Source organism: Chelmon rostratus, chromosome 10 (genome assembly GCF_017976325.1).
Source record: "Chelmon rostratus isolate fCheRos1 chromosome 10, fCheRos1.pri, whole genome shotgun sequence".
NCBI lineage: Eukaryota > Metazoa > Chordata > Actinopteri > Chaetodontiformes > Chaetodontidae > Chelmon > Chelmon rostratus.
The window spans coordinates 25,201,560-25,216,354 of record NC_055667.1 but is presented as its reverse complement, the minus strand read 5'-3'; the positions used below and the strand labels follow the sequence as shown (position 1 = coordinate 25,216,354).

General features: G+C 41.6%; 1 protein-coding gene across 1 annotated transcript; it reads right to left on the bottom strand.

The window, feature by feature from the left end:
- Positions 1–567: 567 nt before the first annotated feature.
- fitm2 (fat storage inducing transmembrane protein 2) lies at positions 568–11,042 on the bottom strand. Its single transcript, XM_041944963.1, has 3 exons — positions 10,897–11,042; positions 5,922–6,104; positions 568–4,744 (listed from the first exon to the last, which is right to left on the bottom strand). Exons 1-3 carry the CDS (start codon positions 11,040–11,042, stop codon positions 4,138–4,140), a joined length of 936 nt encoding a protein of 311 aa, XP_041800897.1. The 3' UTR covers positions 568–4,137.
- Positions 11,043–14,795: the final 3,753 nt, after the last annotated feature.

Below are 14,795 nucleotides of genomic sequence, written 5' to 3'. Positions count from 1 at the left end.
TCTTGTGACAGTTTTTTCTATTCCAGCTGGCCAGAAGTGACGTGTCCTTGCTCTGCTTGTGCATTATTTTGTATAAAGAGATTAAATATCCAAAAGAAACATATATAAATACGAATATAACCGCTAACCTTGTTCTTTTTTTTTAGAATTTTGGTTCACAATGTACAAATTGAGCAAGGAGATCCTGGCGACAGTCTTTGTTTGGACCAGGAACAACAAGTGCAACTTCAATAATTAGTATTTTTATTGCACAGAAAACTGAATATTTGTTCTATTCAGATGGTTGGAAAAGTCTGGCAACAGTGGAATGTGACCTTCTGGGTTTTTCACAGATTCCCTGGTTTATATTTGTAGGAAAAGTGGATTCTTGGCGTTGTGACTTTAATATAATGGTAATAAATGACAGGTACAAGTTCCCAGTCTTCATGCTAAGCTAAGCTCACAAGCTGCTGACTGTAGCATCATATTAAAGTGCATTTCCCAAAATGTGGAGCTCTGCCTTGAACTAAGTGTGCACCCTACACACAATGAATCACAGACACACACTTGCGCTCAGAGTCTGTTTATTTCGAGCACCACAGGTCACACAGCACACACTGGTCCACTGTCACTCACACGTTACAAAACCTGGGTGTTACACTTGGCTGAACTGGTAGAAAAATTGTAAATTCTGCGTCTCTGGCACAATAGTGTTGCATTAGCTGTAGGATGTAGATTTCATTGCATGGGTACTTTCTTATCGTGTGAGCGTCTCGTGACGGGAGGATTTTGTATCCCAGAGGCAGAATTTATGATCGCTACCGAGCATCAGAACCACAGATTTCTAAACGTTCTGACGCTGTTTGTAACCTTTGAAGCACCTGCACTGTGCAGTGTGTTGGAGATGGTCCCTCAGCAATACTGAGCGAGAAAAACCCCTGGATTTTACCGCGGCCTGTTTGTCGACGACTCCTCCTGACAGATGCAAGATTGTTTTTACAGATAGATATTTTTTAATTATACATCGTCTCACTTATTTCACCGTGCTGAATTTTTAATGAGCTCACAGGTTAAATAAGGGGAACAGGGGAGGAGAAGCTGACTCATCTGAAGGCTAAAAGGAGTATGACGAGGAAAAAGAAAGCCTTTCCCCCTGTTAGCCTCGCCAGCTGTCTCGTTGTGTGATGATGCAGTGTACTTCTCTCGCTCCACACTTACCCTTAATGGGAGCCTTTCTGCTGTTTCTGAGTCAGATCTCCAGGGTTTCTCATGCTAGAATTCTGCTCCTGAACCTGTGCACTCTTTAGTTTTAACTCATTACGTGAGGTACTGGCTGGAGGTGTACGCTGCTTTTGGTTTTATGGCTGGTTATACAGACTTTCTTGCAGTGAGGACTCGCAGCTCAGTGTTTCTTTCTGTCATTAAGAAGGATAACTACCAGGCTTTGGATAATGAAAGTCATTTATTTTCCAGTTTGGATGCTCCCTGTTTTCTCCTGCGACAGAAACTCATCTCTGCAGGTGGTGATTAGCAGCACGCTGCAGCTGTGGCAGATTACGTTAAACCAAAGACGATGATCAGTGCTCCTTTAATAGCAGCGTCTCCCTGCTGCATCACATCTGGTGATAAATCTGATTCTCATCCAGAAAACAGAAGTGTAGAAGCTGTAGCTCAGCTTCATATTTGGTAATGGAGATATGGAGAGTGCAGTAAAGCCATAGACAGCAGATTTAAGTGTCTGGAATCAATCCTTCATGCCTGGAAGACATTTGAGATATGCATTTAAGGAAACAGGGAGGTTATCTGTTGTGAAACTGCTCTCACATGAGCAGCAGTGATGCAAATGGCAAAAAGAGAAGATTTAAAAATACATACCTGAATATTTATTTATTTCATAAGTTCTGACGTAAGCGAGAGGACTCTGAAGTGTAACATACTATTTCCTGTTGCAACTGAATCATAATTGTTATTTTATGTTGACTTTTCGATGCTCAGACATTCACAAACGTTAAGAAAACCTCATAACCAGCCAGTCATCGTGAACAATTTTGGTTACTGCAGGCACATCTGTTACAACCTCTGCTTCTTCTGACTGAAATCATGCTACCTGAGGGGTCTGGATCTGTACTTCTGGGAACACACAAAGAGTTCAAGTCGAGAAATCCTAGTTGTGATTTGTGGCCATTATATTTCACTATAGTATTTTTTTATTTCTTACTTTTTATTTTTTATATTTCTATATATGCATTTATTTATGGTGCTTTTTATGATGTTTGTTCATAAGCCTTAATTTATTCAGTTGCCATCAATGACAAATAAATAATGAAAATGGAATACGCAGATCCTGGTTTTTATTTCACCAAAACTCGCTACGTTCGCTTCAGTGTAGAGCTTGTAAATGTGTATTTCACATGTCATTAAACTTATTGATATTCTTTAAAATTCTGCTATGATTTACACGTACGTTAGGGACAGTTGTTGCGTTTCCACCGCAGGGACCAGGGTCTAAATTAAGTCCCGGAGACATTATTTTGCTCAGGTGGGAGAAGTAGAATGCAAACTTTGGGGGTGGGGCTTGCAGTGCTAACAATTTCTGATTGGTCGAGTACTCTGAGGATTTTCTTTTCTTCTTGAATCTTTCAGACACGATTTTTAAAATCTGCAGCTGCAACCCAAATTGTTTCGACATATCAAAATAGAGTTACAGCACAAAGCTGTAGGGAAATAAAAGAAAATAAGACAGATGGACGTATCAGGTAAGAATCAAGTGTAAAAACAGACTAATCTGCGTATTCTTCAGGGTCTTTAGGCTGCGGTGCAAACGCAAACAACAGGCTGGAGGAACCTTTGTGTCATCCAGAAGTAGTTCTTGGGAATAAAAGTTCTGAGTGAAGAGCATCTTAATTTTCCCAACAGTCCCAGTTACACGCTGAGGCAGCTGTCATTTTATATTATCATTATTGTCAACAAATTCTTAAAAAAATACCAAAAACAAAGAATCTCGTAAGTCAACTTTTCCTACCACGTCTGTGGCACTCAGCCTCGAGGACGTCAAACTTTAATAACAGGTCAATTAAAAAAACCCTTCAGTTTATATTCATGGTACTTTTCAGAAAACTACAGTTAATACCGTATTTGTTTTGGACTATTTTCAGACGCAGATTAATGCATATTTGTTGCTTTAGTAAGTATTTCTGGCAGCAGGACTGAAAATAACAAAGTGCCTGTTTTCATCCATGTGTTTTTAAATGTTTCTGGACAACACTGGAGCTCTATGGCACAAAGGAATAAGATATCAGGCTTTGGCAATATTTGATGACACTGCTTAGCAGGTTAATTCAGATTTAGAGATTTCATATTGTAATTATAAAATTACAGCTGAAACAATTAGTTGATTAATCAATCAAAAAAAATGGCAGATTAATCTATAATAAAAATAATCATTAATATTTCCAGGATTTCAATATCAATAATTTGCACTTGCAGGGCTGGTTATAACTACAGTCTACGTACTGTATGATGAGACATTAACAGTATTTTTATACCTGCTATTCAAGCTACATCCTCTGAGCAAACTTCACATATAGTGATGACACACGCTAACCCCGAACGACATGTGATGAGAAACGGACAGTTCATTTAAATGAAACGTGAGCCCACTCTAGCTACAGTCTCTTATCTGACTTTGTTCTGTGGGCAGTTTCCTACAAAAACAACAAACAGCTGCAAAAATATACAACATCAGTGTTAGCCGACTGGAGCTGTAAACATTCTAACGTGATCCCACTCAGACTTCTAAAAACTGTGATTACTCTGAGTAAAGCACTGTAAGGCAACAAACTGGGAGACAATAGTGCAGCATGCAAGCCACACACAGAGTGAAGGTGAGACGCCGAAGCTGGGCAGCAGAGCAGCGTCTTGCTTTGATCTCAGATTACCAAGAGTCATTTCGGGAGCAGCAGCTGCCAAACACCATGAAGGAACTACAAGCCAGTCATCCTGAACAAAATGACCTTTCCGTGAGGAGGGAATAACTTAAAATAGCTTTAACTAGCTTGGGCAGCTTGGACCCAAAGACAGATAACCTCAACATGAGTGTGTTGTTTGGAGGATGGCTGCAACATTAGCAACAATGTTGTAGGGAAGTATGAGTGCAGCTCAGGCGTGTTGTTTCTGTCCAAACCTGTGAGGCTGAGGGGGGAGTCCTGGTGACAAAGGATTTAGATACCAAACCCGGTATGTCAGATGCCACCCCAACAGGCCACATATGGTCCCGAGCAAATTCTGATATAGATCATGGAAGTAAATAGAGGTGCAGGTAAACATCCACACCCAAATGATCACGATAAGATTCAAGGCCAAGTACAGCAGGTTGAGGACCATCCTGTGCAGTGCAGGGAGACTGGCTCTCTTGAGGGAGGCCATGTGTGCCGTTTCCTCCATGATGAGGAGAGCGGAGTACGCCAGGATGAAGGAGTGTCCTGAGATGTCGAAGCCATGCCAGCGGAAGCCGGCCCGCCTGCAGCTGGCTTTGGAGGTGAACTCCTTGGTGATGACATCCATGGTGTCAGTTTCAAAACACGAGCCGGTCACGTCCTCAATGTAGAAGAACGTCTCTGTGCAGAAGTACCAGATGGCGGTCGCCACAACCAGAGACAGCAGCCGCCGGCCGAGAAAGTACACACTCCTGCTGAAGGAGTAGGTGAGCAGGAGGAAGGGCGTCAGCAGCAGCAAATTCCACCCCCAGGACAACTTGACAAAATACCTGCAAGAGGAACACAGTGTCCACAATAGCACTTAGTTCATAGTACTCATTACTGAACTATGTTTATCAGTTTATCTGCAGTCTGAAGCAGCTCTGTTGTGAAGATACCTTTTTGGTATTTGTCACTTTGCATAAAACAAGTTTCCCCTCTGAGTATCAATACAATTAATTATCCATCTTAACCTTTATGTATTTACATCTGCAGGGCTACAAACACTGATCATTTTAATTAATAATTCTTCAGTTGACTATTTTCTTCATTAATCAATTATTTACCTAAGAAATGTCGGGAAATACTGAAAAATGCCTGTTCCCAGAGCCTTCAAATGTCGCGTTTTGTCTGATCAACAGTCCAAAACCCAAAGATATTTAATTTACTATCATTTATGACATAGAAAAGTTTCAAATCATCAGACTTGAGAAGCTGGAACCAGCAAATGTTTGGATTTCATATTGGAAAAAATGACTAAAATGGTTAATTGACTCTCAATAATTAAACTGTTGTAGCTCGATGACACTACAGGCAGCAGGCAGTTCACTAATCCCAATCAGATGAAAAGAAAATATGATCCACATGAATACAAAGAGACAAAGAAAATACAAATTACTTGTCTTTTCTAATTCCCACTACAGTCAAAGGGGGATGAACTCTTTCCATCTGGTGAGTTCTTAACGCAGCAATGTTGGTTATCATTTCAGAGCTAGCTTTAATCTAAGGGTTTAATTATACAACCACTGCTGTCATGTCGGCTAAAGCTAAATTTGATTTGATGGTAAATCATCAGATTTTAGTCCGTTAACATTTTATTGCAAGTTTCAAGTGGGACTTACACGCCTATCTTTACAGGGCTAACAGTTAACTTAAGCAGATTGAGAATTACTGTTAATGAATTAGAGTTAATTCACAGTGATTGCAGGAATGAGCCTTTGTTTTCTGTTTATCTCTTCGTCTTGTTTTGAACTGTTCGACTGAGCAATGAAGGCGAAATGTTGCAGCACAGCAAATAGCTGCAGTTTACCTTTGACCTACTTTACTTCAGCGTTGCTAATTTCATCACAGTCCGGGAATTCTTGATGGTACTTTCACCTTTCTGTCATCAGTCGGCCACCTCACAGTCAGCGACAGGTGAGCTGTCAGCAAACCTGAACTAGCAAACAACATACTAGCACTACTTACACGTTCAGGGCATTTTTGCTGCTGCTGAAATATGTCTGCGGGACGAGCTCCAGGTACTGCAGAACTGATCCCACGAATGAAATCACCAAAAACATCCAGGGGAACCGCTGTCGGACGGCTGGTATCTTCCAGAGTTTGACAAAGTTGTCCACAATGACATCCAACGCCGCCATGTTGACTCCACTGAGCAGACTAACCGGCTGGACTGACTATGACGTCACTACGGCTCAACCAATGAAACTTTGGCTGCTCGTGCCGTTCTTCTTCTTTCTTGCTTTTAAAGGCGGTTAGCGACCTTCTTCTTCTCTTAGTCCTTAACGGCGGACCACAAGCTTGTAGCTGCAGATGCCGCCACCTGCTGTAGAGAACAGTGTACTACCTTATACTAGATCATACTGCACAGTTATGATTATATTATTTTTTAAATTATATATGTTGATAGATATATAAAAAGTCAAGAAATTATGCACCCAGAGACAATTATTTCCCCCAAACAGCCAAAAAAAAAAAAAAAGTCCCGAATCAGAAGGTGGTTGAATGCAGCTGAGTCCTCAAGTGCAGGAAAAAAAAAATTGTCATACTGCTTACACATGCATGTAATGGAGTGTTTTCACAGTGTGGAAAAAGGGGTAAAAATAGACCATTCTTCAGTTTTTTCTGCTTTTCACCGGCAGACATACAAACTCATGCCACCCATTTACTCTGCCATCATTTCTCTGAAGTATTACTGCCCAGAGTAACACAGCTGAATGTACTGTATTTGTCCTGTATGTCATGTTTGTTGTTATTTTGGCAGTGATTTTGTTTCCCTCCACAGTAATGCAGCAACTGTTCAGGATGGATGGTCGGACAAAGTCAGGAAACATCTATATTAACGATCAGCCTCAATTAAAAATTATATTTCAAGATGTGGAGGGATGGTCGTATTCATAATCCCACAATCAGAGTTATATGCTTCAGACGGAAATTAAATACATTCAAATGTAAATGTATAAACTAACAGAGTATCTTTCAGGGTCATTGTGTGAAGTAAGTTTGAGAGACTCCGCTGCACAGACAGACTCCCTCACACACTCCTTTCTTGCTCCAGGTCATGTTTGCTCAGACGGAGCCTTGTCGTGTGGCATGTGGATGTAAGGCGGGGGGTCAGGGTGTCAGGTTTTATGGCTCATGCTGACCTCAATATAAGAAGCTAAATGCAATCACACACACAATGTAGACAAATTGAAACAGTTAAATGCTGAAAACATGTGTTTTATTTTACATTATATATATATAGAGAGAAAGAGTCTGGTTGGATAACAGACAAGAAAACTGAGTCAAATTAGATTTTTGTATCTGATAAAGTCATATTTCTCTTCTGCTGGTCAGTAACTTACATGAGGTGAGAAGGTTGATGCACTGATGTGCTTTATTTATCTATGAAGATCTATACTGGAACAACTACCTACTACTGCTACTCTGACCAGATCTAATACAGTCATTGTGTCAGCTAACAGAGCATTTTAGCTTTCACTGTGCAGCTTGTTCATACTGAGTTTGGAAAAACTTTTAAAACATGTGCTCACTGAAAATGAAATGAGTTGCAAAGAACAAAAATTAAATCCCTTTTGAGGATTTTAAAACATTATATTCAAGCATGTGAAAGTCACTTGTAATTGTTGTCTTTAACGTTACACAGAGAACCACAAGAACTCATTTCTGTGTGTATGATTATCCTCTATATGATCTTGGTCATGAAAGAGCACAAAAACAATATTTTTAATGTTTGGCCTCATCAGCTTCATTGATTTTTGTAAATATCTGCTTATTCTGAATCTGATGCAGCAACACGTTTCAAACCAGTTTGGACAGGAGCAACTAAAGACTGGGAAAGATGTGGAACGCTCCAAAAACACCTGTTTGGATCATTCCACAGGTAAACAGGTTGATTGGTAACAGGTGATAGTATCATGATTGGGTATGAAAGGAGCATCCTGGAAAGGCTCAGTGGTTCGCCAGGTTTAACACTCTGTGAACACATAAAGGATGTTACTACATGGACTCAGCAACATTTTGTAAAACTGATGTCAGTAAACAGTTTGTTAATGATTGAATTCTGTTTTTATTTATGTTTTACACAGAGTCCCAACTGTTGTGGAATCAGGGTTGTACATTGAAGGATTAAATAAAGCATAAGAAATGACTCAGATATATAATCTTCACTGGCTGTGTGTATTCCACAGTAATGGAGGCTTGGGGCAACAGGCACTTGACTCTTGCTGAGTCATGCGATTGTACTGACAGAAAATAAATCTCCCCTTATAGCATCTGAATGCAGGACGAAGTTTGTCCTTGATGCACTCTGACTTGGCAAACAAGCCTCTCCTCGAAATGCAAGTTTCCAGGCACGCCTGGTATTTGGCTGATTGTTTCGACTGCAAACAACAAAAAAAAAGCATCTAAATGAAAAGGTTGCATATTACAGTTCAGACATCTCACCAAAAGAATTGATTTAAAAGACCTTAAGAAGATGTCTGTGGTCGGATTAAAGAGTCTTTACCCCAGACAAATCATTTGATGCATATTAAAACACTGAAAACAATCAGCCTCTCTCACTGCTCGAGCGCAGATATCCTCGTGTGAACATGCTAAATGCAAACACTGAAGCCTCTTTGAGAATGAGAATCTCAAGCAAACATGAGAAAAGGGGGGAAACCTCAGAGACTCTGCAGACATCCTGGCTGGTTTATGGAGAGGCTGAGGCTTTGCTGTGCAGAGAGGAAAATGTTGCTGTGAATTATTAAAAAATGCACTGTTAGTGTCCGCTGACGCTGCAGAGAAACTGTGCTTGTTGTGAGAGCTTCAGTTTTCCTGCACTGACTAACTTTTGATCCGTTTTGTTGTGAAGTTTTGTTCTGTACTTCTCAGAGAAAACCTTTCAGGGAAATGAACATGAACAGTTTTTCCACCAGTGGGCGGAGCAGCAACCTGTTAATGCAACACTGACACATTATGACTTTAGGAAGTTGTGATGGGGAACTTGTTGCCTGTGTGCACATCCAGCAGAGCTACATTTGCATTAATTCAGAGTCATGTTTATGTTTACTCTGCTCTTACTCCCCACCAACACCTGAATGAAACATCTTTAGCTGCTAAATACTCAGCAGCTGTTGTGTCCGGTCAGTTTATCAGAGCCTTCTTGCTGAAAACAGCTGCACTGACATCACAAACAACGAGCTGAAAGAGAGTAAAACGCTGTTTAAAGCTGAGAGGAGCTGCAGAGTCGGGTGATTATCCTCTGTGGCTTCATCGTTACAAAATGAGAAAACAGCTGGGGGAAAACCTCACAGTTAATCAGGTTAACTGGCAACAGGTGAGTCACATGATTGGGTCGATAACGAGCAGCCAGAGAGGCTGAGTGTGTCTGAGGTAAAGATGGGGAGGGGTTCACCGCTCTGTGACACACTGTGCTGCCTAATAGTGCAAACAAGAATTATGTTACTCAACGTAAAACTGCAAAGATTTTGGGGATTTCATTATCTACAGTACAAAATGTCATTAGAAGATTTTTCAGACACTGCAGTGAAAACAGACCTGATTCTGTAGAGGACTCCCTGCATGAGCTCAGGAACTAAAACCCATCGTCTGTGAACACAGTTCATCGCTGCAGCCACACATGAAGTTACAACTCTACCATGCAAAGAGGAAACTTTACATAAACCAGATCCAGAAACACTGCTGCCCTCTCTGGTCCTGAGCTCATATAAGATGGACTGAGTGGAAAACTGTCCTGAGGTCTGACGGGTCAATATTTTAAATTCCTGTTGGAAATCATGGGCTGAAGAGGAGAGGGGCCCTCCAGCTTGTTATCAGCACGCAGTTCAAAAGCCAGCATCCATGATGGTTTGGTGGGGCATTAGTGTGCATGGTACATGGGTAACCTGCACTGTAGCTCTCTTCACAACAACAGACACAGGTCGGTTCTTTGAAACGGGCATTTTTAATGAGCAGGTGTCTTCTCATATCGAGTTTCCTTGACTGTGATAAATTACATACAAACAGTCCGTGTCACAAAATACAATCCATCACGTCATGTTGTAAACATATGCAAATAAAACTTAACGAAAACGTGAACAACAAAAAGTACCTCATTGGCTGCTGGTCATGAAAAGAGGTCCGTTGGCTTCACATTCGACAGTTCTACTTAAACAACGTGAGCTGTGCGTTCACAACTTCCTCCAAAGTCCTTCAGTTAATACTGTCGTAGCCACAAACAAAACTTTAGTTCCGCCATAGGAACAACAAAAACGTACAGAATAAATTAATTAACCTGTAACTTATTAATCAGTCATTAATACTTTAACACCTTTTAACCTGTTTTTAACCTTCAATGAAATAAATTATTTATTAACTAAACCAATGAATTAACTAAATAATTCTGCCGACTGCATTTCTATATCAGCACTTACATGCACATTTATGAAGACTCCAGTAATGCTGAACCACGTGATTGTTGTTCTCCTCAGTTCCCGAACACTAACAGAGTGATGTTCAAAGAAGAGGTGATGCAGCAGCGTGGTGAGCCCGACCAAACTTCATTCAAACGTGTTGAAGTCTAAATGAGGATCTAATTTTCAAAAACAAGGAAATTTCTCAGTTTCAACATTTGTTGATTTGTTGTCTTTGTGCTGTTTTCAGTTAATTTCGGGCTGTCAGTGTTTTGCAGATCATCACATTCTATTTACATTTCACAGTGTTTCCCTCACAGCTGCCACAGCTTTTATAGCTTGTTTAAGCACTTTCATAAATCCTGGTCAACAGTAGTCCAAAGAGCTGTAACTCAAGTGCTGCAGTTCTGCACTCCAGTTGCCTGTGAGAGGAACCGGCTGCTGCTGCGCCGACAGCTGGTACAGGGTTTGTTTTATGTTCCCTCTCGGGTAAATACAGGATGCCACTGAGTCTCCTCTTCACCTTTCAGACGCAACAAGGTCACAGTGAGCGTTTGTATTCGAGCGCCCTGCAGCGTCTCAGACCAGACGGATGACGCCATGCTGCAGGGGGTGAGGGAGGGTCTCTGGGAAAACCGTGTGGTCTGGTCTGGTCTGGCCGGAGAATCATCCTCTCCCAGATCTGACCCATTTCAGACTGTCCTGCAGAAGTTTGCCTGCTCAGATTTCCTGAATCATTCCTGCAGAAATATCCACTGTGAACCAGCTGGAAACGGCTTTGAGTTTTATTATTTTCAACAGGAAATGAAATCGTTCCAAGTCCTCTGGAGAAAAAGAAGCTCAGCCCTGCCACTCACTGACACAAACATGTCTTCGTAATGATTCTATCCTTTTACGTGCATGTCGTGATGAGACCTCATGATGGCATTTATCCAGCTCGCAGGGTCATGTGACCAGATGGTCCAGCTGAACAAATGCCTGCTGTATGTTTGGTGATTAATCGGGTCAAACTTTTTATGTCTTCTACTTTTCTGAATGCAAAAGTCTTGGCAGTCACATTCCCAAGTTTCTGCAATTTTTGTCCTTTTAACTTTGCAAATTCTGTATGGAACAGTCACATTTCCATCTTCTGTCTGTGTTAGTAGGAAGCACTTCAATCTGTGAGTAAGGGCGGCACAGTTTGACCTTTTCCACTCCTTCACATTTTGTCTCGTCGGATTTGTTAATGTGTTTTGTTCACGAGCGTCATGTCCCGTCTTGCACTTCCTGTTTTACTGTGAAACCTAACTCTCCTCTCGTTTCAGGCCCCTTGACTTCCCAGTGTGTTTCCCGCCTGTCTGATTGTCTACCCCGCCCTAATTGTCTCCACCTGTTCCTTGTTACCTCTTGTATATATAGTCTGCGTCTCCCTTTGTCCTGTGCCAGATTGTCTCGTGCCTTGTCCTGTACTTGCCTTGCTATCTAGCTTTCCATGATCCTTGTCTTCTGTGTCCCTGTAAGTCTAGTTATTAGTATAGCCTTGAATCTTTTGTTTGCTACTTTGTATCTAGCCTTTGAGATTAGTTCAGCCTTGCACCTTTTGTTAGTACTTTGTTGTTGAGCCATCTTTGAGCCTTTGATAGTTTTTGTTCTTTAAGTTTATCCTTTGCGTTTTCTGTTGTACTTTGTGTCATTTATCAGTTTGTATTTCGCCATTTATCCTGAGCATGTTGAGTTAATAAATTCCTTTATTTTTGAAACTTCGCTGAGCTGTCTGTGGTCTGCATTTTGAGTCCTAAAACCTTGTGCCTCCGGGCCTGTCACATTTACATATTATCCTGTGAGAATTTTCCAAATCTTCCAAAAAAAGACTGTCTGTCACTGTCTGCACACCTTCACCGCTTCTGTTTTGCATTGCTGCTTCAGCTTTTTCCCCTCTTTGATGTGCTATTATAGAAATATTAACTACGTGACAGAACTGACATGCATGTGACCATTGCTGAATTTAACTGTCTGATCCTTCGAGTAAAACCTTCAGCAGGGAGAGTGACGCTCAGCTGCCACTGAAGACCCGAAAGATACCTGACAAAATCAAGCTGATGAAGCTTGTTAAAGAACATAATGAGAGTAAAAATAGAAGAAAACATGCAGCTCTAAATAATAAAAATGTGCAGGCTTATAGGCAGAGACAGAATAAAGAAGCGCCTTGTGTTGCACACTGTGAGGCTGTCCTTCAGGTGAGCGGAAAAACAAGTCGGTCAAGCTCAAACACCAACAACGAGACGTGACCCGGGAAGCTTCCACGTCGTTGACCTTCTGCACGCCAGAGGCCCAGCGCCTGTTTGATGGAGCCGTCTGTGCATTTTACACACAAAGTCACCAAGTCTGGCAGCCCTCTGCTGAGCCTGTGTGGAGGTTTGCTGCGAGCCTTTGAACAGGGCCAGTGGGTGACACGCAGAAACCCCTCGGAGTGACACTGTTTCAGTCATGTGATACGTGTTGTGTATTTTTTAATTACTTGTGGACGGTAACAAAGATGGTTCAGGACCCGAGACGCTGTATCTAGGTCATGTGGGTGTGGCCGCTGACTCGCCTCTTTAGCAGACGTGCAGCAGGTCCTGCGTCCATTGATTCCAAGGGAGGAAACTGCCTTTGTTGGAGACCTGTGTCCGTCTCAGAAACCCCCTCTCCACCTGCAGATCTGGAGCAAACATTTAGCTAGCACATGAAACGAGCAGCGAAATGAGGCCGTGTCATAATTTATTGGTGGACGTGAACTATTTTGAGCATATTTATTATGCTTGTGCTCGACTTTTCTAAGCTATGTCATTTTATTCAATTTTTTGGCTGCTTTTTCAACACTTGGCCAGATACAACAGATGAAAATCAGATTTTTAGTGGAGCTTTTGCCCTGTCAAACACACTTAAAACATTTTTTATTTTTATTATTTCTTATGTTTGTTTTTACTCATTTCCCTGCAAGTTACTTTATTTTACTCTATTATCTTTATTTTATTTTATTAACTTTCCTATCTTTCTTATTATCTTTGTTTCTAACACGGGGGTTGCAATGCAAATTTCGTTGACATGTCCATGCTCAATGACAATAAAGGCAATCTTGAATCTTGAATCTCGAATCTCGAATCCAGCGGAGACCTAATTTATTGATATGATATTTCAGCATTGGTGTAGTGACACACAGCGGCTCATGTCACCAGAGTTCATTTATAAAGTAATTCTCTATGATCATTGATTAGACTTTTACCTTAGTAACTATGGTGCAACTGATTTTAGTGGCTGATTCATTTACAAACTAACTAGGAGTATCTACGCCTCAAGTGCTGACTGTCCCGAGCAGACAACTCACACACGGTTGCAGTGGCGTGCACAGAGGGGGGGCAGGGGGGGCAAACGCCCCCCCTCGTGGCCCAGTTTTTGAAAAACGTGCGCTAAAGTACCCTCTTGGATGCTAAAACGCGCTCTATAGTGCCCCCTGGGAGCCAAATCGCATGCTAAAGTGCCCTCTTCAGTGGCGAGGACACACTTTATGTGCCCTTTTTTTCCTTTCCGCCCCTGCCCTTCAAAAAGTTTGTGCACGCCACTCCACGGTTGGTGCAGCCTGGTGCTGGTCTGGCTAACAGCAACGTAATTCGATAAACTGATGTTTCTGATTGTCATTTCAGGGAAAATGCTGCATTTCCTGTTCTGACATTTCATGCAGACATTGGTAGCATGTTAAAGCGACACGGATCAAGTTCCTGTGACTCACTGGAAAAGTTAAAGAGTTAATTTCTCTTCTCTCACACACTGCAGACGTTTGGGCACTGGTTGGTTTCATTTGATCTGGTGTCCTTGCTTTCATTTCATGCTCCAGCTCTCGGTCTGAGCTCTGGTCTCAGTGATCTCTTTGACCCCAGAAGCTGCAGATCCAGCTGGTGCACTGACCCCTGGCTGCGTCCTCACTCTCTTGTTACAGTATATTACACATTGCAGATGATCTGTGGGTGAACTCCTGCTGTGGAGCATCTGTAACTGGATTCATTTATTATATAACATATAATAAATGATAATTATATGAAGCATGTCTTCAGAGGAAACGCTAACAAAACTGCACATTAATAAATAAGTCCTATAATAATATGTCCTTACATGTATGTAACGTGCTACAAAAATATTCTGTTAGAAGCTTATAAATGATAAATGGGACAAGTGCTGATGTCGAACATATAAACAAAAACTGTGGCCAGCAGTTTCCTGTGCTTGTGATTTTCTCGTCAGTAGAGAGAAAGAAGGAGAACGTAGGTTTAATGAGGAAGAAGAAGTGCACAGGAGGGCTCAGTGTGTCAGAGACCCTCTCAGTCCAGTTAAAACTCTGCTGCTCATGACGAACAGGCTTGTTTGCAGAGGCTCGTGCTGAACTGGGGCTCTGCTCTGCGTCTCTGCTGCTCTGTGAAAGGATCCGCCG